Below are 25051 nucleotides of genomic sequence, written 5' to 3' on the forward strand. Positions count from 1 at the left end.
TAGTTACAACTGTAAGGAGTCTTTCCTTTAAAAGAAGATGCTTTAGTACAGAAACAATGTACTAGTCAGGCTTCACATCTTCAACTATTTACACAAGATTAGGATTTATTTCTGATTCTTTTCTAACATGTAAAAGAAAGGGGGGGAACCTAGGAAAAAAGAAAGGGTCACTTGCCTAAAAAAAGGAAACCTTTTTCTTTCCAAGAGTGAGGAATGTTAATATCTCACTGAGGCTTAAGTTTTTACGGCTGTAACCATGGCAACAGGCTCTTTTCACCAAGTAAGCAGGCCTTACAAAACTCAGAGACCTGGCACAAACATTTGATTTTGTTCAATAGAGTAATATTAAAGAAAATTTTTCACTCATGCCAAACATAGGATTCATTGTGGTGAAACAATTTTTAATATCTAATTTCTTCTCTGGGGAGTTATATCTTTCATTAATAATTTTTAAAATATGTGTATTTTCTTCTTGCCCCTCTAAAAAAATAGCTAGTATATGAAAAGCTTCAGGATGGTTTCTGCCTTAATCTTAGAAAGAAATATTTTCCAACTTTTTCTCATAACAAATATTAAATATTCATTATTTAAAATGTTTTATTTGAAAACGAGATCTGAAATATATCAGAAAGTTCATAGAGTAATATAATTGTCGTCTTGTAGTTGCCTTTGAGCCTCTTTCACTTTTTTCCTACAGTATTGATTCCTAGTACTTCCTTATTTTCTACTGAAGATTGTTGAAATATTGGGGTATACTAATGACAGCATTGAAATATAAGTACAGGCTGCTTTACAGCTGGTAATGATGTATAAGAGTATCATTTGATTGATGTTGGGCAAATTCAGTTCTATCCTGTTCTTTTACCTCTTGCTGTAGGAACCTCCACAGTATTAGGGTTTTGCTTGTTTGGCATGTCCAGACCTGCTAACTTGCATTAGTTGTTTCCCACTAAAACTGTTGATGCCAGGATTCAGCTCTGCTGTTGTGGTAGCTACTGACTTTGCCAGCTGCTTTTTTACTGCCAATAGGAAGGAGAATGAGAGTAACTGTATATGTGAGATTAGATATTCATCTGTGTATAAAAAGTGATATGTAAATGTACTGCAAGATAATAAGTCCAAGAAATCCATGATGAAGAGAAGTTAAGGTGAGGATTAAAATACTCAAAATACATAAGAAAAGAACAACTCAGTTGTAAGGAGGAGTCTTTATTAGTAGTGTTCTGTTGGTAGTTGACATAATGTTCCTTTGAGGCAGTAAGAAGTGCAGTCATAAGTCTTTTTCCGTACTTGGACAATTCAGCAAAATAGCCAAGGAGCATGTGCGTTAAAATTAAGTGAACCTTGTGAACCTTTGAACCCAGTTGAATTTGTTTCCTGAGCAAACTTAAACCTGTATCACATGAAAAGAGTAGAGAATTACAGAAGTCTGCTTTTTTCAAATGCAAAATCAGGAACTGTAGGGGTAATATTATTTAAAATTATCCTACTCCACTTCATGGTGAGATTTTCTGGCTCTACGTTTCCAGTTTTCTCAGTAAAGAATAAAAACCCCAGAGTATTGCATATATTCACATCATTTGGTTTGCATGTCAGGGCAATCTTTTGCTGGATTCCCTGACTTGGTTCCATAAATACTTTTAAAAAGCTTAAATGTTACATATATGACCAAGTAGAATTCATATAGCGGTTTTCAGAATAACACTGGATATAGTGTGGTCTTTTCTTATAATGCTGCCCAGGAGAAGAATTCAAAGACCAGAATGTTCTTAGGTAGACCTTGTCTACATATAAAAACTATCCCAGGTAAACACTCCTACCTTGCAGCTGTGTTTCAGTGGTAAGCAGAGTTCATCTTACTGCTGGTCGCTGCGGTCCCATCCTTATCGTTGGCTGTGTATTCCTGCTCCCCCCTTTTTTTCTGGCTCTGCCATTTGTTTGACCCTCCAGTGCTGCCATCTGCTTCAGAAATTAAGCTGACAAAAAAGTTTTATTCTGGTTCAGCTTCCTGAAATAGCTTGGTAAAAGATTCAGCAAGTGTTAGGGGTTAAAAACTAAAAGACCCTAGATGCCAACGTTGTTGTTTGACTGAACTCATATTTCAGTGTGGTCTTCCATAGATGGTATAACATGTTATGATATGAATAAGCCAGGTTTGTGCTCCTTGTACATATATTCTTCTGCTTTGGCTCCCCTCTGCATTACACGTGCCATTACATAAATGATGCATTAAGATTTTGTATTTGCATACTTTATATTTAACAAGCATAATGGAACAGAACTTTTTTTTGAGTCCTTCTGAGGACCTGGCACCCTCATGGGAAGAACAAGTTGCCTAGCAATCTCTTGTTCTTTCTTTGCCTTTTTATGATTTGTTACTATTTGTTATGACTTAAGAGATGAATATGTATATACAGACAAGGGCTTTCAGCATCTGCTCATTGCAGGGGGGTTGGTCTAGGTGACCTTTAAAGGTCCCTTCCAACCGAAACCATTCTGTGATGCTATGATCTGAGGTACTGGATGTGACACCTAGGTAGCTGGACTCTTCAAAATACGTATTACATATTATGTCTTTGTGGAGGGCTAGCAAAAGTAGCCTAATTCTACTTGGTGGTAGAATTCTAACACATACAACTGATAGCCACTCAGAGATGAAGACTGAAATAGGCATACTATTTAAATATTTACAAATTACCTGGTTTTAAATACGGAAAAATTGCGTACTTTACCTGATACCGATTTTCATATTTCCTTTCAACTGTTCCCGACTGTAGTAAGACTTAAAAAAGTGGAAAGGTAAAAACTACCACATAATTTTATCTTTGTTGTCTCAACAGTTGGATTTGCCAAAAATCAAGCAGTAATTCAGAGCTCAGGAACCTATCTCTGCTTTCTGGATTCAGTAAGTTAATGCATTTTGTCTAACTTAATTTTATCAATAAAATTATTTTGTTTTTAATGTAGTTGTTGGTTTGCCATAAAGACAAGCTGTTTAAAGGTGTTTGGGTGTTAAACATGCTGGTTATCATTTATAGCTGTAAAGTTGTCTTCCAACCTGTAGAAAGCCTACAGCCTTACACCATTCTTTGATCCTATCGGATTTCACAAGCTATTGTGAGCAGGGTTGGGCCAGGTTGGTATTTAGGTGTTTTCGGGATTTTTCTTTTCCATATTCTTCAGAAAATTATATTGATGAGAAACTAAGAGCTAATCTACTGGCTTTTTGATTCAAAATAGGAGAGGTCTCACCTTCCATCTTGAATTTTTTTTCTGTCCTTTGTTGGACACCTTCTGTGAACCCATTCAGCTCACTAACCCACAGATAACTATCTGACTTTATGCAGCTTACTATGCAGTTTCACAAATACGCATAGCTGATCTGAGGAATGGTGCCATGTGGCTGGGATCAGGCAAGAAGAGCAAGACCTTTAAGGCTCACTGATCTCATGTAATTTCACCTGAAGATTGATTCTTTACTCTGAATTGGAACTGAACTGTGGTTTAGTGTAGTACTGGGAGGAACGGGCTGCTGAAAGTGTAGGTTTTCAGGTAGGATTCAACTTAGTGTTATGATTGTCTGTGCTTATTAGAAAGTGTCATGAGAGCAGGGATGTAAACTCTACAGCCTTATAACCACACCGGTTTTAATTTGGGTAATCTTTCAGTTTGCAAACTCCATTTGTTGTGTCAACTAGATAGAAGGATTTTTTCATTCATTAAAATTTTGTGAATTAATCAGTATACTGTTGCAAGACATGGTTAAGTGCTGGTATATTTCTTCTGACCCACAGCAATGCAGCAGAAATTTCTTGTCATACCATTTAAGAAATTAAGTTTGGCAGGTGACTTTCCTGGCCTTTATTCTTGCTTTTATTAAGTTATTACTGTATTTAGCAACACAGTGTGCCTTTTTAAATGAGTTTATTGGAATTTATCCTAGTTTCCCTTTAACAGTTTGTTGGGTTTGGTTTTTTGTTTGTTTGTTTGTTTTACAGAGTGTATTTCATGTAAATCTTTGTATATGAGTTTATGGAGGGTGAAGCTTTGAAATGCAGTATCTGATACATATGGCTATATACGGGTATTTCAGAAACAAAATTTTGAACATCCTTTGAATACACAGAACTCACAATCACATATACAAATTAATGGTGTTTGGAAAGGTCGGTTTCTCATACAACAAAAAATAAGTATTTCATATCCAGTACTGAGTGTCAGTGTCTGTTTCATAAACAGATTATTTTGAGGAACTATGAGCACAAAATCCGCTGCTCTGGTTTTGATCACCTGACTCACCAGATTTTAAAAGAATGTATGGACATCATAAATTATGCCATGAAGTAGTTGGAGCAATGCCGGTTTTGTTGAGATGAACTAACTCGGGATCCAGTTCTTTTTGCTTTACTTCAGGTAGACACAAACGCAAGTGCCAGTTTAATTTATATGAATGATTCCATGGATTTAACTCTTCTATATTGTGAGTCAGAGAGGCTGTTTACCTATCTAAAATGAAAAAAAATGAGATCTTACTTACGATTTGCAAAGTTCAGGTATTCTAGGCTTGGACAGATACCACATTGTATGGGGCATTCTAGGGAGTATGTAGGATGTGTTACATATGTACTTATGTTGACTGAAGTTAGCTGAGTCCAGGTATGCAGGAGTGAGAAATTAACCTCCTATTCTCGTGTCCCGTGGAGCTTCATATCTTCTATATAGAATAATTTACTGAGGTAAATTTTGGATTATTCTTTCTTTTCAATCCAGACAGATCTAGTTGTTTGTAAATCACTAGCAGTAAACTAGAAAATTAAATTCTTTAAATGAAATTAATTAATATTTTTATAGAGATCTCTTCAAAATTCTTAATTTGTTAATTACCTTATGGTGTTTATACATTATGCATCTTCATGCTGCTGTGTTGTTTCTATTGGCTGTCTAGCTGTGAAGGATAAGAAAACATCGGGGGAACAAATTACAACTATTAGGGAATGTAACAGGTGATGATTTTGGATTTCTGCAAGATTATCATTAGCATAAATTTATATTTAATATAATTAAGACCTACACAAAGTGATTTGATTGAGAATTTTATGACTTATAGTATGGATAAGCTTGGAAGAAGCTACCAAGATTTTCTGTTCGACACATTTCTATTCCTGCTATTGAGCTAGATGCTTCAAAGTAGAAGGCATTCTGAACTATCAGAAGCCTAATCTTGATACAAAAGAAATACTAAGTGATTGGTGTTACTTAAATATATTTTCTACCGTCTCTCCTTCTGACTACCATTTTTTGCTGAAAACAGATCGGAGGAAATAAAATGAATGTGGAAACTGCTACAATTCTAAAAATTGCTCAGTATTTTGGCCGTAGTTAGTAAATGCTGTGTGATAATAGCTGAAACACAGATGTTGCCAGCTGTTTAACAACTCCGCTTCTATACGCCACCTACCTTCATTTCAGTCACCAATCCAGTATCAAGCTCTCTAGGAAGGAATGTTGATATCAGCCTTTTGGAATGTGCTGCAGTAATGCCAGGGAATTGACCTTCAGAAGTGCAGTCATAATTTCAGGTTTGCTATAGGTGGATGTGGAGAGAAATGGGGCTGGGTCAGAAGGTAGTGTGCATTTCATATGGGTGGACAAATACCTCTTGGCTCCTTGTACATTCATTTCACTTCTTTGAGTGAAATGAATGTACGAGCATATTTGGGAGCATCTTTGGAAGTACTGGCTCCAGAGGGACTGTTTTGCTTGCCATTCCAGCTGGAGTCAAGCTGCTTGTGTTATGTCTCTCAACACAGATTTGTGAGGACAACAAATTGGGAAGAAATGTGGAAAAAAAGGTTACAGAGCTCAGAACTGTCAGAATTTGATCAGCCTATTCTAGTATGAAGTGGCAGCTGTTTGACTAATAGCTATTATGGAGTTTTTTTGCTGTGGCTGTTGTTACAGATTTCACCTCTAAGCTATGGAGGCATTTTTCCCACCAGGAAAACAAGTAGAAAAATTGAAGATACTTAACAAATTTTTCGTATTTAACATTTATAGTCTCAGAAAATCTTGATCATAACGACAATAGAATTAACTAATTATGCAAATACATTTTACTGTTACCTTTACTCTTTTTCAAATTGTCTGCAGTTATGACTTTATCTACCAGTTGCACCAGTTCTCTGGGGTGGTTACTATCTTTGTTATAATCATTTACCCAGTTGTAGCACAGCAGGACTCTTACACTAAAAATTCCTTTTTCTACTTTGAACTGCTATTTTCATTGATATTCACTTAAAAATGCCTATACTTGTATAAAACTGTATTTCCTTAAAAAGGAACATGCTTTCATTTCATCCTAATAATCTGTGTAGTTTCCCATTATTTCAGGTTTAATCAATGTGTTGTGGAGGGTTCCTGGCAGTTAAAGAAGAAATATAAAAATGTGTCCTTTTTGATGTGCGGTATTTCAAACCCAGTCATATTCACTTGAGTCCTTGACATACTTGGTTTAGTTGTTCGAAAGGCTCTGTTGGCAATGTATCACTATTTCTGAGATTCTTAGCCAGTTCGAAGATGTGACTCTAAACCATGTTGCCACAGTGTCACTGTGTGCTGGTCTTGGCTGGGGTAGAGTTCATTTTCTTCACAGTGGCTGTATGGGGCTGTGCTTTGGATTTGTGCTGAAAACAGCGTTGATGACCCAGGGATGTTCTCGTTCCTGCTGAGCAGGGCTTACACAGAGTCGAGGCCTCTTCTGCTCCTCACCCCACCCCACCAGCCAGCAGGCTGGGGTGGCACAAGGAGCTGGGAGGGGACACGGCTGGGACAGCTGACCCCAACTGACCAAAGGGACATCCCATACCATATGGCGTCATGCTCAGCATGTAAAGCCGGGGGAAGGAGAAGGAAGGGGGGATGTTTGGAGTGATGGCGTTTGTCTTCCCAAGTAACCGTTAGGCGTGACAGCCCTGCTTTCCTGGAGATGGCTGAGCACCTGCCTGCCGGTGGGAAGCGGTGAATGAATTCCTTGTTTTGTTTTGCTTTGCTTGTGCGCGGGCCTTTTGCTTTCCCTATTAAACTGTCTTTATCTCAAACCACAAGTTTCCTCACTTTTACTCTTCGATTCTCCCCATCCCAACAGGGGGATTGAGCAAGCGGCTGTGTGGGGCTTAGCTGCCAGCTGGGGTTAAACCATGACACACTGCTTGCTAGTAGTTGAAAATGACATAGGGAAACAGTTAAGTTTTATTCACCAAAAGTGAGCGTGGACCACCGGAATTGGCATTCCCATGTTTGAATTGGCAGCTGTTGACCTGTGCCTTTCCGTTTGTGAGATTTGCTTGTACGATTTAAGTTGGGAATGTTAATTCTTAATTGCTGTGAAATTGCACGCTTTTCTTGAGTTTCAAGTTCAAAAACACTTCATTGAGAGGGTATTCATAAAGGTCTTGGAAGAAGGTGGTTGGACCTTAGCTATCCAGACTTGGTAGATGTTTCAGGGACTCCAGCCTTCAAGCTAGCTTTCAGTTACAAACATAGCTGCTTGTTTTTACAGTCTCTGTAACTTGCTGGTTTTGGAAAGATGGATTTCTTGTTAGTTGCCATTATACATTACTCTACAGGCATTAATAAACTTTTGAAATATTCTTCCTTTCTTTCAAATTAACATCTGTATAGCTTAGGAAATGAAGGAGTGATCATACTTCATGTATTTGGTGTTTGTTGTTGTTTTAACATACTATTCCTTGCAAATTTGATCCTAGAATTTAAAAACTGAAATAAGCTGTTACTCAAATAGCAGGTGAGGGGATGTAGTGATGAACTCCATTACCAGGAGCCTCTTCTGTACAGAGGAGTTGTGCATGTTTCTGAATCACCAATGAGCTCCAAAAAATCAAACTACAAGTGCTTGAAGGCATCATTCCTTTTACTGTTCTGTAAAGAAGTGCGTGTATTAAAAAAGATTAAATGCCTCTATCTGGAATGTGAAATGTTAATTTTCTGTTTCGTAAATGAAGAAGCAAACCTTCAGAATTTGGTTGCCATAACCTCTCCTTACATATACCTTCATCTGTTTATTAGTTAAAGTGGGTGTTTGGAATTGACAGTGAGGATTTTACTCTTGTCTGAGTTTACTGACTTTGCTGTTGAACACCGTGTGAGTTACTTGCTTCCCTTGCTACAAACACTCATGTACTTTTTGAGTAATCTGTGAGAAAGATCCAAGGTGATCTTCAGTGACTACAGAAAAGGTAGATATGGAAAGGCACATGTCTGCATTTGCTGAACAAACGCACCAAGGTGGGAGCTGCCTTGACAGCAAAAATTTCCTGATCAATTAATAGTGATGCTGAATTAAAAGATTCCATAAAAAGATTGTAATTAGTTTTATATTGATGGAAGGTGCTAGTCATTCAGGTGCATAAGAACACCAAGTATATCCTCCCGTGTAGACCTTTTTGTTGCCATGCTCAGGAAAAGAAAGGTGCTCAATAAAGTCAGCTTCTTAAAATTTGAAGTGTTTTCTTTGTTGTCCCCTTCTTTCTCCATTTAATTCAGAAGTAGAAACAGAAAAGTAGTATTTTTTTCCTATGATCTTGCAAGTACTGACAGATCATTAGGGTGTGTTCTACCCAGGTGACTTGTGTGTGGCCTTTAGAACGCATGATTCTAATGTGTTTGATAATGTGGGGCTTCTTTAAAAACCTGCCTTCTGGAAAATTGCCTAGGATCACTGTATTTGCTTTGGTAGTGCTGTGGTTGACAGGCTAGTTTTCGGAGGTCCCAGGCCTTTTGCTTCCCTGGTTCAAGGAGTTGAACTGAACAATAGCAAAGAAAGATTTTCACTATAGTCTGAGCAGGTGCAGGATAAATGAATGACCATTTGATGGATTGAAAGACTTTGGAGATGCCATACTGTTTCTCAGTGAGTCAAACATTCCTCCTGGTGTTGCTACAGGTTGTATTTTATGTGTAATAGCTGCAATGGAAAGAAGGTGCTATTATCATGAGGATGGAGTGTGTCAGCGCTCTCTCTCTTGCTCCCTCTCTCTCTCTTTTTATTTGAGCAGCCAAATACGAAGGAATTTACAAAAGCATGTGATGCTGAGTCTGTAAGCTTACAAAAGCACTTCATTGCTGAGCTATAATTAGTGTGTTGTTTTATGTGAACTTGTCCTTGGTTTTAAAAAGTAGATGCGTATTGTACATTGAGTTGTATGTTTTGTTTGACTTTCTGAAGTGCAAAAAACCCCACTTTTAAGGGAAAAATCATCAAGTTATTACTGTGGAGTTCAGTGTGGTCCGGACGGCCTGGTTAAAGAGGCTAGTGAATGCTTGTCATTTGAATTTACCCAAATTGATTTAAGAAACACATACTGAAACAACAACAGCTTTGAGTAATATTCTTAAGCTCAGTCTATTGATTTAGTTTTCCTTTTCTTCAACTAAACATATGAGTAAAGTAAAACAAAACAATTAGCTCAGTATAAATTGTGTGTGTTTTTATAAAGAATGGTGCCTCTGGTTGGAAGGAAAACAACCCAGCTGATAGTTGTATAACTAGCTTTTCTGATTTGGCAGCATCTGTAAGTGGTGTGGAACTTGACAGGAGCAAGCCAGCTTTCTGCAGAAGGGATATAGTTGATAGGAACACAAGCAGGCAGAATGCCTGTCGGACTGAAAGGTGATGGAGATCACAGCACCCCACTGGCAGAAACACATCTGGGCTTGTTTAGAAATCCCTGCTAGCTTTTCATGTGAAATAAAGTCCTTTTCATTCTCCCATCTTTCAGCAAATTGTTTTCCTACTCAGAATGGACACTGGAGAACAGGAAGCATGTTTGTAATCAACAAAATTCCTATAAATTCTGGGTTATTTTGAGTGCCTAAAGCAGGTTTCTATTTATGTTGCTTTATTTTTTGCTGTTTACCTGTTTGTTTGGCCTTGTTTGCATTGTATGTATGTACATATTTAGATGACAGTAAACCCAGCTATTACCTGAGATTTTTCTTAATTTTTCTACGTTTGGTGAGTGGGGTCACATGAAAATAGGTTTATTTACAGATTCTTTTGTATTTAGCTATCCTATTGCAAGTACATGCTTAGTGAAGGCATGCATTTATCTAGCATTTATTTTAAATCTGTTCTTTTGTCAGTTCTTTCAGAGGGGGAAATCTCTCTTCATCCTGTCTGCCTTATATCTGCCAGGAGACAACCATTAGAGACTTCCATGTTAAGAGGGAAAATTGAATTTCAGTGGAAACTTCTGTTAAGCTTCTGTTTTTTAAAATTATATATTCTATATAATTCACTGCTAGCCTTGTTAATCTTCCCTACTTGCACCTAGGAGACAGAAACAAACTAAATATACTTCCCTTTTTGATATAGAAGCTACATTCAGATACGTACTCTTTTTTTTGTCTGACATGACATGAGTGAAAATGATCTGGAAAGAGTTTGTCTAATTACTGAGGTTTTGTTCTCAATTTTAAACCAAAAAAGATGACCAAACTCTGTTGACTGTAGAAATCAAAGCATGGCAACACAGTTGCTGAATTCAATATCATAAATACAACAGTTTTGATAAAAAATTTGTGATTACATAGTTTACAACTGGATAAAATATTTTAACATCTTAGTTGTCTAATACTATAGTTGCTTAAACTCCATAAATTCTTGCCAGTACACTGCATGGTTGGGCATCTCGCTCCTATCAATGGCCTATAAAGTTGAAAAATTTTTAAAGTGCTCTTATTTTGTGGTACAATCTGTTTGGTTTTACTCATTAGAATTTAATTTGTCTTTTAAACACTGGTCTAGAATACGATCACATTACTTAAGATTATTTCTGTATAAATATATTCTGTTTTCCACTTTGTGGTTACCTGCCCGGCTGTCAATAGTAAAGAATCTGTAAAGTGTTGAATTTGGATTTTGCAGTTGCCCAGCCCAAGTCTAAAAAGCTAAATGACTGATGTGACTCAGTTTTGTCTGGGATGTGATTTGTATTTTGTGCTGTTTTCCTAATTGCCTAATTGCTTTATTATTTTATTTGGGATTATGTCTTAAACTACTATGTTCTTTTTTTCTTTCGTTCTTCCTCCTTCCATGAACCTGAAGTATCGCAGAACTATACAGCAGTGCATCGTATGTGTCCAATTGTTAAATTAAAAACAAAACAAACCAAATCAACCCCCCTCCCCCCCAAAAAAAACCCAACAACCCAAAGACAAAATTCTTTTTAAAAAACTTTTTTAAAGGTCATTCTGGATAAAAGTTCATAGAGTTTTCCAGCAGTAGAGAACAAAAATGTATTAAAAAAAAAAGCATTTTCAAGTTTTTGTGGTTATAATGCCCACTCTTTAGCTGGATTTTACAGAATACTTATGATCTTGATGATAGCCTAAGACCCAAATCTGTAGACTTGTTTTGCCAATAGCATCAAAACGACATGGTGTTTTGTTAGGGGGAACTAGACGTTTCCTGTCAAGTTGTCTGCTTAGAAAAACATAACATTGACCTGTTCAGTGAATAGGATATTTGAATTTGGTTTGAATACTTTCTATGCTGATTTAACCTTTTTCAATCAAGTAGATTATTTTTCATCTTTGTGAATGTATGAGTTCTATTAAATTTATCTCTGTTGTGCAGAATCATAAACAGTGGAATCTTTTACCACAAAAGCGTATGTTGTATATTGTAAGAGATAATAGTAACATTGTTCTAAGCGTTGAAATTCCTTGCTTTTTGATAGATTTCTTATACTAGCTTTTGTGCTCATGAAATATGACACATTGGTAGATCTAGAGACTGAAGGCTTTTACTTATCAATGAAACAAGGTATAGCTGGATTACAAAGAACATTTCCTCATATTGCTAGAATGTCTCCAATCTCATGCTTTTAATCAAGGTTAGTTCCTTGTCCACACATACTACCAGTATTGCTATTAGAGTTTGTTGTTAACGAGGTAGTGAATTTCTTTAGTAATGTAAAATGTGTGGGTGCCCATAAGATAGATGTTGAGGTCACAACCCAATTGTCATGTAGTAGTTTTGATCACTTCCAATTTGAACAGGATTGAGTTTAATGCACTAAAAGTGTAAAGTTTCTTAATGTTTGTTCCATTTGTATGTCTGACTGCAAGCCAGTAAAATGATGTTAATTTAACAGCATATTCTAATGTGTGTCTGAGTACTGTACTGTGACCCTTTTTATGTTCAGTAACAGTGTGCTATTTATTCCAGGATGATGTGATGATGCCACAGCGGGTTAGACTGCAGCACGAAGCTGCTATTCAACACCCAAACAGTGTGAGTACTTTTTGCTTGTGTGTATTTGTGTGTTTTTCTTTTACAGAGTGCCGGATACATCTTTAAAAGGATATGAAAATTTCACAGTAGGGCTGGTGGAGGCAAAGCAATAACCAGTGTATTCTTTCCCTTTATTTTTAATCCTTGCACTGAATAGTAGCTTTGATTGAACTTCTTTTCTTCCGTTTATTTTCTCTGTTCAGTAAACCAATCTCATTATGACAGCAATACTCTTTTTCAAATAAGCATACAGGTTTTGCTAATGTATGTAATCTAAAGGAGAATGCCTTTTTTATGTAGCCTTACTAAGTAATGTGAGAAGCTGCAAAGGATTGGCTACAGCTATGGTTTATCTGTTTTTAATATTTAACAAACTGTAAACTGTAAGGAAGGAATGGATTGTTATGATTAATAAGCTGGCCTACAGTTAAATTGATGTTTCTCTATCTGCCTGCCTGCAAAAGAAAACATTATTAGAATGCCGTTCTTCATTCTTGTGAAATAAACTCTCAAAAACATTCTGTGAGATAGTTGTTTTATGATCTGTATGATTTTGATTTTAAATACATTTCTGTGATTAGGGCCAGTATCCTTCAGAGAGAGTTTGTGTATATGTTCTACTTACCTGAAGGTAACAAATATAAATAATTTCTTATGGCAATTACTTTATTTGTCAATGTTATTGACATAGATATTCCTTTATAGAATTGAAAACTGAGTTTGTATTCCTATCAGCAATGTTCAGCAAAAACAGGCTTATTGTTTTCACATCTCTGACATTTTCTCTTGTGAGATTTATTTCAACGTGCAAGAGGTTTCTGGAAAGGAAGGTCAATTGACTTGATCTGTCAAGAAGGTATTTCCTGCAGGTCTTAGAACAAAATAGACAGTTTTAGGATTATCACTCTCTGGGAATTAAACACCTTTTGAACTTTTCCTCCGAAACACACTTGCTTCAAAGTAGAGGTTATTGCGATTGTTTCAACTGAGGAATGTCTGCCAAACAACCTGCTGTTTAGTGTGGGATGTGTACGGGCTCATCACACCACCTGTATTAGGTCTCTTATGAAATCTGATAATCCTTACAATGTAATTTATCAAATTATAGTTTTAGTAGTACCTGAGTAGCAGTTAACCTAGTTCATATTACAAACATAATAAGACGATACATCGAAAGTTGTTTTTGTTCTGATATGAATCAGTTAATGTAATTCAGTAGTAAAATGTCAAAAAACCAGAGAGGCAACTTGATCCAATAAGCTTGTTTTATGGAAACTAGTGTAAAGAGCTATCATATTTCTTACTTGTATGACTTCTGTATCTGTATATTAAATTAGACTAATTTCAACTAAACAGCTTTAGTTGTTTTGTTTCTTCTGTTTTATTTCTATTCAGTTATACTTTAGTGCCTAACAACATTCAGTATGAACTATTAAATGACAATCAAATAAGTAATAATGAGTGCCTGAATAGACTGAAGGATATGTCTTCATAATATATTCCAAGCAACACAAACTTGTTCTTCCCATGCTCTAAACTAATCTAAACTTGTGGTTCTGTTTTAGTGTGGTACTACTGGCCTATTTGCAAAGCTTAATTGAGCTTTGTGCTTCACTAAATAAAACTAGCCAAAGTCAGTCTGATTTAGCATGGGAAATAAGGGTTTCCACATGTCAGTTATCTGACATATTAGTACCTAAAATCTTAAATTTAGGAAAGTGTAAAAATTCTCAGAAATGAATGGAGGGAAAGGCCTGAGACTTTAAACCTTAACAAAAATGGTAGATATGTATGTGTTCCGCATGCGGCATAGACATACTACATCTGGGTAGAGCCTGTCTCATGCCATCGCTTTCTCTCAACTTTCTACTGAATTGGTGGGTTTCCTTGCACCTTTTTGGGCAATGACCTTGGTTTTCTTTCTTTTTCTTTTCTTTAAACTTCTACTGGTTTTTATTTTCTATTATTTCTTGCCTTGTGGTGTTGCCTTTTAGATGTAAGGATTTTCCTTCTTTGTTCTTGAATCCTACGAACACAAAAATGAATCTGTGTTTGAATTGAATGGAACGTGTTTTTCCATTTTACAGGTATAAAAAATGTTTGTAATGCCTATGTGAAATATACCTTCTGGGTTAGTGTGGTATTTTACAGAACTCTAATTCAAAGGCCTGAAAGGAGAAAGAGGAACATCTGTTCCTGATGAGCAAATAGATCAGTTTAGTCCAGAGCTCCCCAATAGTTCTGACACAACTTGAGTTACTTTGAGAAAAGAAAAGTTGACCTTCTGGCCACAAATCTACTGACCAATGTCAGGGTGGACTGCTGTTCTTAAAAGAATGATCTCTCTACTGTCCTCAGAATAATCATGTCATTCAGTTTTCTGGCCTTGGAAGATGGTTGGGTATGTTTGAATACAGTTCTGTTCTGTTTTTGAAGTTCTGACCCTACTTCAGTCAGTATGATAAGCCAGAGTAGGTGGAGGGGAAAAAAAGCAGAAGCTTGAGAAATGCCAGTGAAGTAGTAAGCTTTTTTGGTTTGTTCCTGAAATTCTAATTTGCAGATTTGGACTTTCCACTGTTTTGCAACTGACCTGGATTTTTGACTTTATGTAGTCTCAATGTACTTTCAGAAATTTTGTTCCTAATCCTAGCTTTGCTGGTTGTTACTGAGAGCCAGAATTCCCAGTGGGCTCTAATATTGGAGATTTACAGGTAAGAAAAGTCTCCAACTTTCTCCACCAAGAGAAATCTCCCAGATCCTAACTAATCCCTGAGGTTCTTCCTTTTTCACGTTGTTCTTAAATGCAGATTGCCTTACCCTGACTTGAAGCCTGGTTGCTAAACAGTGGATCGAAAGATACCAGATGTCTTTGGAATGACTCTCCAACCAGTTGTTCTTCAGAGAAACTGGTGTCTCTATTTCTGAAAAAGCAAGAGGCTTGCCCCCAGGTTCAGGTACTGGAATATGACTGGGGTAACACTGCAGCAGCCCATAGCTTTATTTCCGGTATTGTTGACTACTTAATCATGCTTTAAACAGCAAGAGCAAATTCATCTCTACTCTCTTAAGCTATTCTTATCTTGAAGACTTTTTTAAAAAAATCTTGTAGGATGGAACTGTTCTGTCATCAGTAACATTTAAGAGTGGAAGATTTTGGATCTCAAAAGACAAATTACTAATACATAATGATTTTATTAAATGCAGCTCTCTAGAACCACTGTCGTCTTGTCCTCTGGTGAATATTTTGCATTATATCCAAGTCCTGTTGACAGGGATTTTATAAATAGGATGCTTTTAGAAGACACGGAGTTTTTAAGGCTTTGTGTATTTATACTACAAATTCTTAAGCTCTGCTAGCTCAATATTAATACCAGCTTTTAGCAGTTTGAAAGCTCAGGGACATTGTGCTGTCTATTGATAATATAATAGCTACCAACCTTTTGGTACTGATTGTCCAGTCCACATGTGCACTTATGTTACACTGCGTACAAGAAGTGTAACTTCAAATTGCTTATGCTCTAATCATATAAGGAATGACTTTATTACTAGAGAATGAACAACTGTTACTAAAATTTCTCCCTTTAGTTTTTGTTTATCCCTAGAAGCAGCATCTCTCCAATTTCTCCAGAGTAAGCCAGGTGTTGTTTATTTACCAACCACAAATCATGTATGCTTTGTTGGCAGCTAATAAGTGGGAAGATTCAAGATCACATTTCCCCTAATTCTGAAAAAATCAGGCCTTCCTATCTTTCTTTAGTTATACTTGTGTTCTTCTGGAGGAGATCCAACTTTGTGTACATACTAGTGTTCTATTGAACAAGGCTTCTGAGTGCGGAGTAGCCCAGGAAATGTGCAGTTTCAACATTATTTCCCAAACCACACACACACACACAAAGCAGTCTTTCACACTTATGTCCCACATTTATTCTGTTATTTTATTTGAGCAAAGTAGTACCCTTTAAGAAGTCCTAAAGCTTTTTGTTTGAAGAACAGATGAGATTGTTAGCCGTATCTGCGCCCAGATTAATATTTGCTTTGTTGCAGGATATTTGCATCAGGACCTGCTATGGGCATGCCAAGATGAAATCACTGGATGTGATTTGAGTATACTCTTGGAGAGCTCAAGTAGCGTTAGAGAGCTTCTCTGGAAAGTGCTTCATTCCTGAGATGCATGGGTACCTGGCCACACTTTGCCAAGCCACTATGCCATTGTGGAGGCTTTCAAGAATGGTGTAGCACTTGAAATACTCTTCCAGTTTTTCTTTTTCCTAAGGATTCCAGATATTGGAAGCAGAAAAGAAGGGTGCTAATATGGCATGTACTACTGAATGGTTTTGGACACCATTTTGTCTGCTGGGCACAGTGTTACTTTATTCTTCCTCTCACCGTTGTTTAATTTCAGTATTTGTGTGCCCCCACAATATGACTGTGCACATGAACAGCATGTGCCTTCCAATTTTTGTATCTCTTTCTTTTTGCAGAATTGCTTAGAAAATAGCGAAGCTCTTCCTCACTGCCTCCTATGTCTTCCCAACAGCTGGAATCAAAATGTGGGCAAAGGAAATAAAGAATGTTATTTCCTTTTGTTTTCACTGGCTGAATAAGAGGAGAACCTGTACCACTGTGAGAATGAACACCTTTCTTCTTGTTGTAAAATTACTAGCCTCTTTCTCAAACATGTAGGATATCTAGGCATGTGAGAGAACACTGAGTATGACTATTTACATTTCTTCAATGAGAAATTCTCAGTGTTTTGCATCTCTAAAGCAAATTTTTGGCATATTCTGTAGCTTGGATTTAGATCAAGAACTGCAATGCCTAAGGCCATTTTAACCTATTGCATTATCTGAATGTGTTAACCAACTGACTAAATTCTGCATATCTTTGATGGTTAATGTGACTGTAAGATAGTTGATTGGATTGAGTGAACTTCAACAATACAGTAGTTCACAGACCTGTTCATCTGCCTCTGGGAAAGCTGTACACAAATATTGTGCAATCAGCAAATGAATTGGAGAAATGAACAAATGAATGATATAGCTGAGCTTGATCCTTTCTTTAAGGCAGAACTCTAGGCCAAGGTGTTGTATGTCCCTCCCCCAGTCTTTTCTCTTTTTTTCCTTTTCTTTTGGTCTGGACACATACATTTCTTGATTTTTGAAAGTTATAGTCTAATAGATAAGTTTTTTGTATTGTTACTGTACCCTGTGCCATTCTTCTTGCCTAGACCTGTTACATGTTTCTATTACATCTTAGAAAGACTGTTTTCCCCCCCCCCCTCATTTTCCTTACCTATTGCTTATTGAGCACTAATTCGAACCATTTCACTTTCTCTTTTTTGTGCATAAAATGATCAGATTCCATTGATTCTTGATTATATCAGTCCTTTTAGCTTCCATCTTATTCATTTAAATCCATGTCTGAAATTGCAAGTAAAGGTTTTCTTAGTAACAACAGAAAGAGTATACAGTAAAATCAGTAGATCCTCTCTTACAGGTATAATTAAAATTAATAGTTTTAGTTGTACATGGAGGAGATGTTAATGTGGAAAAGAGCTTTTAAGGTCAGCATTCTGAGTGTTTATATGCCTGTCATGATAATGAGACCTGATTCTTTTTCAAATTACCTAAAGAATGACAATGTTCCAACTATTTTTATATTGGCAGGAGACAGGGGTTTTATATGAGTTAATCCATGACAGCAGTATTGTGAGAATGGCTTAACAAATATTGAGCTTTGTTTTGTTCTGAGTGCAAAAAGATTAATATACATTCTTATATTATCTGTCAGTGAGTTCCATATTTTAGATCTGGCTTTTGTCCTTGGAGGGAGGGAGGTAATTCTAGGTAGTCTGGACCAGTTTCCGTACACTGTCTTGCATATCAGAGCAGTTCTTCAAGTCAGAGTGTGCTCTGACTGTTTTGTATACAAAAAGAGCACTACACGTAAATAGCGTGTTCTAAGTGATTTGTTTTGTTGAGTAGTTAAGACATTGTGTACTCGACTAGTGGAAAAAATATTCAGAGAACTGTTTCCATCTCATCTCAGGTGTGCAACTGCACATGTAGAAACTCTTGTGACAGAATTCCAGTGCAGCATCACTCACTGGACATTGGCTTGTACAACAGCAACTTTTCAGTGTAGCCTTTTAGTGATCAGCTGTGCCATATCACATTAAAGTGGTGGGGTTTTTTTGTTCCTGCTTATTATCACAAGTCTGGAATAAAGGCAGAAGATTGTTTTATCTGTCTTGTCCCAGGCCAGGCTGCTTCATGATGAAAGGGAGCATGGGATAAAAAATAAAAATGGGAAGAAAAATAAAGAGGGAGGCCACCTTATACATTGGCAGTCAACAGTAGCAGTTTGGGAATATTGCCAGTCCTCGGTGTGTAGCGATTTTATATTCCACATACCAATAGAGTTTGATCACCTCTGAAAGATCTTAGCACCTTTTGTTTGCTGTGTCTTCTTATTAGTCTAATGTTAGAGTAGTCCTGAAAATAAAAGATTACCTTTCAGACTACATGCTGTGCTTCCCCTGTGTACTTTCTCTTGGGAGTCAGAATTGTTATTATGCAGTCTGCTAATTACATTGGACTTAGACATAGATTTATTCTATCTAAAGAAAAAAGTAGCCTTGTTTGTAGGCTAGGAAAGCAAAATTGAGATAATGCATGTCTCCTATACCTATGTCTTGTTCTTAAAATAGTCTTTTCTTATGTAGTACTAATTGGAAATCAGAAGGGGTTTTCATATAATTGCACCTGGTACTTTTTTTTTTTAAACTGGAAACCATACAAAGGAACAGTTCACTAGAACAGCAAAACCTCTAATACAGTTACAAGTCTTTAGTAAACTCCTTAAGAAGTGACCTGAAGTCTTAAATGTGTTCATGAACTGTTTAGCGTATTTGGATCACAGTATGATGTTACACAGTGAAAAAATATGTGCTATATTAAGAGTGTATCTTCGTGGGGGGTTTAGCAGACCAGAAACTGGCTTCAGCTGAAAACTCTAGCTGTGATTAGAGCAGTGCTGAACCCTAGCTAATAAGCCCTGCCTTACAACAGTATTAGCAGGGCTTGTATCTGCTCTCACAGCAGCTTTACAGCTTCTGGACAGCCTTGGAAGAGGGGCAGACTGAGGTTATATCTGCCTAGAAAAGACTTACACTCAGGAGCTTTAGATCAGGTCTTGTTTAATTGAAGTAGTGTGATGCAATGGACAAGGACTTCATTTAGGAGTGAGAAGATGCAAATTTGCCTCCAGAGTGGCTCTGCCATTCCTCATCTACTGTTTTAAGGAAGTGGTCAACAACATTGTTCTGTAGTCTGAGCCTTTATTCCTGAGGGATTTTATTCCCTTTTCTCTACTTAAATTAGACAGTGTTTTAGTCTAGACTGCAAAAATAGGTAAGTAGTATCTTTTATGTAATTTTGCAGGTGTGAAAAGATAATAAGCATATGTGAAGCTTTGCTAAACTGTCATTAAACATAACTCCATAATGTTGAAATACTACCTCTCTGTTCAGTGTGATAGAAAAGTCCCTCCATTTAAATTCTGTCCTTCCTGTGTGCAACAAGTTAATGGTCGTTGGTGATTTTCTCTCATTCTGTGTCTTCTATTGAAGTCCAGGTTTTACCAATCTCCTGTTCATAGTTTTGTCTTCTAGTTGTTGCATATAGCTTAGCAGATTTTTCTTTGACAAATGCTTTTATTTTGGACATAAACTTGATTAAAATCTTCATCGTGTAGAACTTAAGTAATCTTTGTTTCTCCTTAGTTAATTTACATCAGCTCTCCTTCTGTCTCCCTTACTCAGCAAGTTTGAGACAGATTAGTGTGTTGCCCAGGCACGTCCTAGCAAGCAGTGCCTATAGAGTTTAACTTTAATATAAGCATTAATTCATATAATGACTATTAAAGAGAAATGAACTGGATACCGGCATGTCTTGAAGGATAGATGAATAGATCACATTTGTTTGCTTAACCCTGTTAGTAGGAATTTACTCCACTAAATGGGCTAAGTAGATCTGAGGAGGCTCTGGTCCATCTTCGGTGTGGACAGAGGGGAAAAGGAGATTATATTCCTGAGGTGATTACCTACAATTGTTGATTGTCTAAAATGGGTTTATTTTTGATGCAGGAGAAAAAAGAGAAATGTTTTTGTGAACTAATCTAACTAACCTATTCTGGTCATTAGAACTTTAATACTTTATACTCGGTTCCCGTATACTGCGCACCATAAACAAATTACAAGTCTTTAATGTTTTTCTCCAGCCTATGGAAGTTATAACTCTAAATTAAGGCTATCCAGTACTGATACTTACAAAAATATATATATTTATGACTTCAGGAAATTGTCATTAGAGGTTTTTAAAAGTTACTTACACTATTTCAATAATCTTCTTTTGGTATGGAGGGTAGAAGACTAGAGCAGTAGTTGTGTGAAGGTTTTGTTCTGAAGTGGTGACAGTGGAGTATGTTTAAGAGGAGAAAATATGAATCCTTTTCTTTTTCTGCACTGAAGAATATGAAAATTCTTTCTTTGACAATGAGAGTATTATTCTTATGGTGGTTTTCATTAATTGGGCCTTTCCATGTATATCACCCAGATCTGCTGGAATTCAGCTGTGTCTTTGCTTTTTATTAGGCAGCTTCCTTAAAGATTCTTTTTACTTTGGTATTTCTGAAAAACCGCAGTGCATTTTCAAAGTCACAATGTCAGTTTAAGTCTGTTCTACATTTAATCAAATATCCCAAATGAGAAACATCCCAACTTACACCACTTTGTAATTAAATTTGTGTTTAATATGGCCTCCACATGCCAATAACCCCATCAAATGATTGTGATTACTAGAGTTTGATATTCATGAACGTCTGATCGTGATGTAGACTTTCAGCATATTTCATTTTTAAAACTATGTCTGAAGCGTAAAACGTTTGAAAATCAAGATCCCCTCTTCCTCATGTTTAGATATTTTGCTGTGGTGATAACTATTATTAATCCAATCATACTTTGTGGAGCTACAGACACAAGAGAAATCGGTTTTAAAATAGAAATTGTGCAAACATATTGACTGTTCGTAAGCTTTATGTAGTGGACTGGTTGTGTAAGCATCTTGACAGGATCCAAAGAGCTTACTTAATTTGCATCAAATTCAGATTGCATGTGCGCTAGCCTTAATATAGAGGTTGAGCCCTTAGATCTTGTTTATCCCAGGATGGCAGATTTTGAATGAGGGCTTCTGAGGCCTGGTGCTTTTTGCTACCTAAGTTAGTTAGCGGCTTACTCGTTTATCTTCAAAAAGGACTTCTGAAACTCATTTAATTTGCTGTAGTATCTACAGATTTCCTGTAGTATCTCTTCAGTTACTTGAAGTTTTTCCAGAAATGTTGTGTTTGTCCTTCATGATTTCATATGGATGACAACATCCTTTTTAAACATACGTGTGGTGTGGTGCTCAGCTATACTCATTCTGATTACACCAGCTTGATTTCTTATTTTTCATATAAATTCACTGAAGAAAATTCAGACTTCCTTGGTTTTTAATTACTCTTTTTTTATATGCTGAAAATAAACATGTAACATCCTATTGTGGACTTTGGACTTGAACCAGTGCCAGGTAGAATGTTTAACAGGTGTTCTTAAAAATGGATTTCTACAAGATAAGAACATCTGCTGAAATGGATATTCATCTGATCTAAAGGATTCTCTGGGGAGTCAGTACTATCAATATATTTTATAATTTTTAAAACATGCTTTAAATACACTAGGGTGTGTTTTGTATCTTTACACCTAATGCAAATTACCTCACAGGTGTCATGTGTTTTGAAGAACACTGTTTCCTCTATTGGAAATGAGGGGGAGAGAAAATACAATCTACCGCCTTCCCCGAGTATATAATTTTTGGAAGATTTTGACCATGTAAAAATATTCTTTCCATGTTTTTTTCCTTTTTGATTACACTAAATAATGGTCACAAGATCCTTCTTAAAGCCACTAGTATCTTCAATCATTTCATTATTCTGCTGCATTAAAAAATAAAAGGCCATGGGCCTGTAGAAAAACACAATATAATTTAAATAAAATCTTTTAGTATTTTTAACAACATAAGTTTTAAGTCTTGTTTTTAGTAAGGTCAGAATCCAAAATGTTGATTGTTAGTATAAATATCTAGTCTGTTTAGCTGTTTCTGTGCCATATAAGTTTCTTATTGATTAAAGCAGATGTTTTATTGGGATGACCATGTCTGGGAACTCAATGTAAAATGTACTCAGTAGACAGCTATATTTTGTAAATCTCTCTTCATCTTTCAGGTAACATAGCTTTTTGGACTAACCACCCTGTCATTTTGTCACATTATCAAAAAATGAATATTCTTGAGTTTTAAAAAAACTTTGTGAATTCTTGTAGCTAGTGTTACTTTTAATGAAATACATGGTAGCATAAGGGAAATTTGGTTAAATGACAGCTAAATCAGCCCTAAACAAGAATTATTATTATTATTGACATAATTTTATTTCCTTAATGGTTAGCATTTTATAGACAGGTTCTTCTAAAACACCTATCACAATTTGAAGGAAGACCATCCAATAATATCCCTATATATATCTCTCTATATATATATCTATATCTATCTATCTCACAGTATATTTTTACAAAATATGGATTTAGCTATATAGAGCTTTAATTACTTGCTCTAAGAATAGTAAGAAGCAGAAATGGAAACAGAGCTGATAAATTTCTTCAAGATGGTCTTGCTTCCCTGGTCTAGTATTCTGCAACTGAAATAGATTTTAACATATAATTCCAAATATTATTTAACTTTTCCTTAATTAGGTGAAGGAACAAATTAATAATGTAAGTGTTATCACCTGTTCACATTTAGTTAAAATGAGTGAAATGAGCTTATTACCGTTGGCCGAAAATTTTATCCAATACTTAGATATTTTAATGGTTAAGTCTTAGTTCTACAATCATGCTAGTTAACGTCATAAAGTTCTAGCTATTCTGAGTAAATTGCACATGAAGACTAGTGGAAGATTGTGTTAATCATGTTTCCTGTGAGAAATGGGTGATCTGACGAGATAATGCTGAGTCACAGCTGTGCAATTAAAAATTATGCTACAAGCACTATTTCATAAGTCTACTTGAAAAGACATCCTGGACTGTCTCAATCAGTTGCTCTTTTTGTGGTAGATTTCTACTTAACACTTCCACTAAAATGTACTAGGGACACTGCTGATCCATACTTGTAACAGCTAGTGTTAGAGGTACTGCACCAATACCTAAAGCTTTGCTGATCTTATAGACAAATATATATATAAATATATGTATTTGTAAAAGGGGGTGTGTGTATCCAGGAAGAAAATTAAAACTTTTATAGAAGTTTTTACAACCAAACAGTATTTAAAATATTACATGAATGAAAACAAAATAAATCAATACAGAGGAAGGACAGAGAGAAAAATTTTCACTCTCCTGTCAAGTTTTCTTCTGAATTTCAGGATATGTTTGCGGTGTCATATCAATTGGGGGGGGGGCGGAAATTAATACAACAAAACAGAAATAGAAGAAGGATTTGGAGACAGCACAGGTGACATCTACCTTTCCTTTATACAACGAGATGTAGGCATGATTAACAAAAACTGTTCTTAAACATTTAGGATAAGGTAAATGTCTCCTATTAGCTTTTTTAGTTTAGGAAATTTCCCTGTGTGGGCACTCATAAACAGGCATATTGGGGGAAAAAGGTGATGTCCACTAGAGATAATCCTTCCTGTATTGCTTGTTATTTGGATAGTCTTTCTTCTCACAGAACATTATCTAGGATCAGATGTCATGATACTTCTAATTAAAGCTTCACTAAGTAGTTAATTATATTCTCTTCCAGGAGGTGTATGTCATTCAGTCATATTTCTAACATGAAACTCAACACTGCACACTTTTTCTCAGAGTGTAGAAAGTTTTGTGGTTTGTAACCTTTGAAAGTTGCATTTCATTTAATACCGTAAGTTGAGGAAAGCAATTTATTTTGTACAGGAAAGCTGTGAATTTTTCCATGCTAAAAAGATGTATTCTTCCAATACCTGCTTCAATATCATTATTGGTTGGTTAATTAAAAAAACTTCATAAAACAAAGTTCCTTGAAAGAAGACATATTATATGAAGAAATCATGTATATATCTATAGTAGGCACTAGGTACCTGCTACTTTATAGGGAGTTTATGCTTTTGTCTGTCTTTGTTCATTTCCCCTTTTTATAAAACTAGGATGGAAAAAATTGGGATAAAATTGGAGACCAACTAATTTTCATCCTCATTTCCTCTTTAGTACAACAGGAGGCTTCAGACCTAGGCTGTCCCCTGAATAAGAAAGATTCTTTGTGCTAGAGGAAGTTGTAGTGATTTTAAAAAAAAAAAAAAGCGCCACATCTGCAGAAAGTGTGTTGTTTTTAATTACTGTCAACTCATTTAATCTTTGCTTCCTCTCACCCACTTCCTTTTCCATTTATATGTGCAAGGTAAAACATAAAAACTGAAAATGATGAAAATAAGAAACATCTCTACCTGAATATTGCATTTAAAAACAAACGCTAGTGAAAAGTTGGAACAAGTTATGGCATGTAAGTGGATGGCTGATGTTGCTGCTGGGTATAGAATGCTGATTTTTGTACATATCATATATATGACTGATAAACGATTTTGTAACTCACACAACAGTGTCTATAT

The 25051-nt window shown here is 36.0% G+C and overlaps 1 protein-coding gene across 1 annotated transcript in view; it reads left to right on the forward strand.

The window, feature by feature from the left end:
- Positions 1-25051, forward strand: part of QTGAL (queuosine-tRNA galactosyltransferase) — a 128418-nt gene that overhangs the window by 2645 nt on the left and 100722 nt on the right. Inside the window, exons 3-4 of the mRNA XM_075169830.1 lie at positions 2841-2905; positions 12251-12316. Coding sequence (XP_075025931.1) covers positions 2841-2905; positions 12251-12316 — 131 coding nt within the window. The remainder of the gene's footprint in view (positions 1-2840; positions 2906-12250; positions 12317-25051) is intronic.

Source organism: Calonectris borealis, chromosome 20, assembly GCF_964195595.1.
Source record: "Calonectris borealis chromosome 20, bCalBor7.hap1.2, whole genome shotgun sequence".
NCBI lineage: Eukaryota > Metazoa > Chordata > Aves > Procellariiformes > Procellariidae > Calonectris > Calonectris borealis.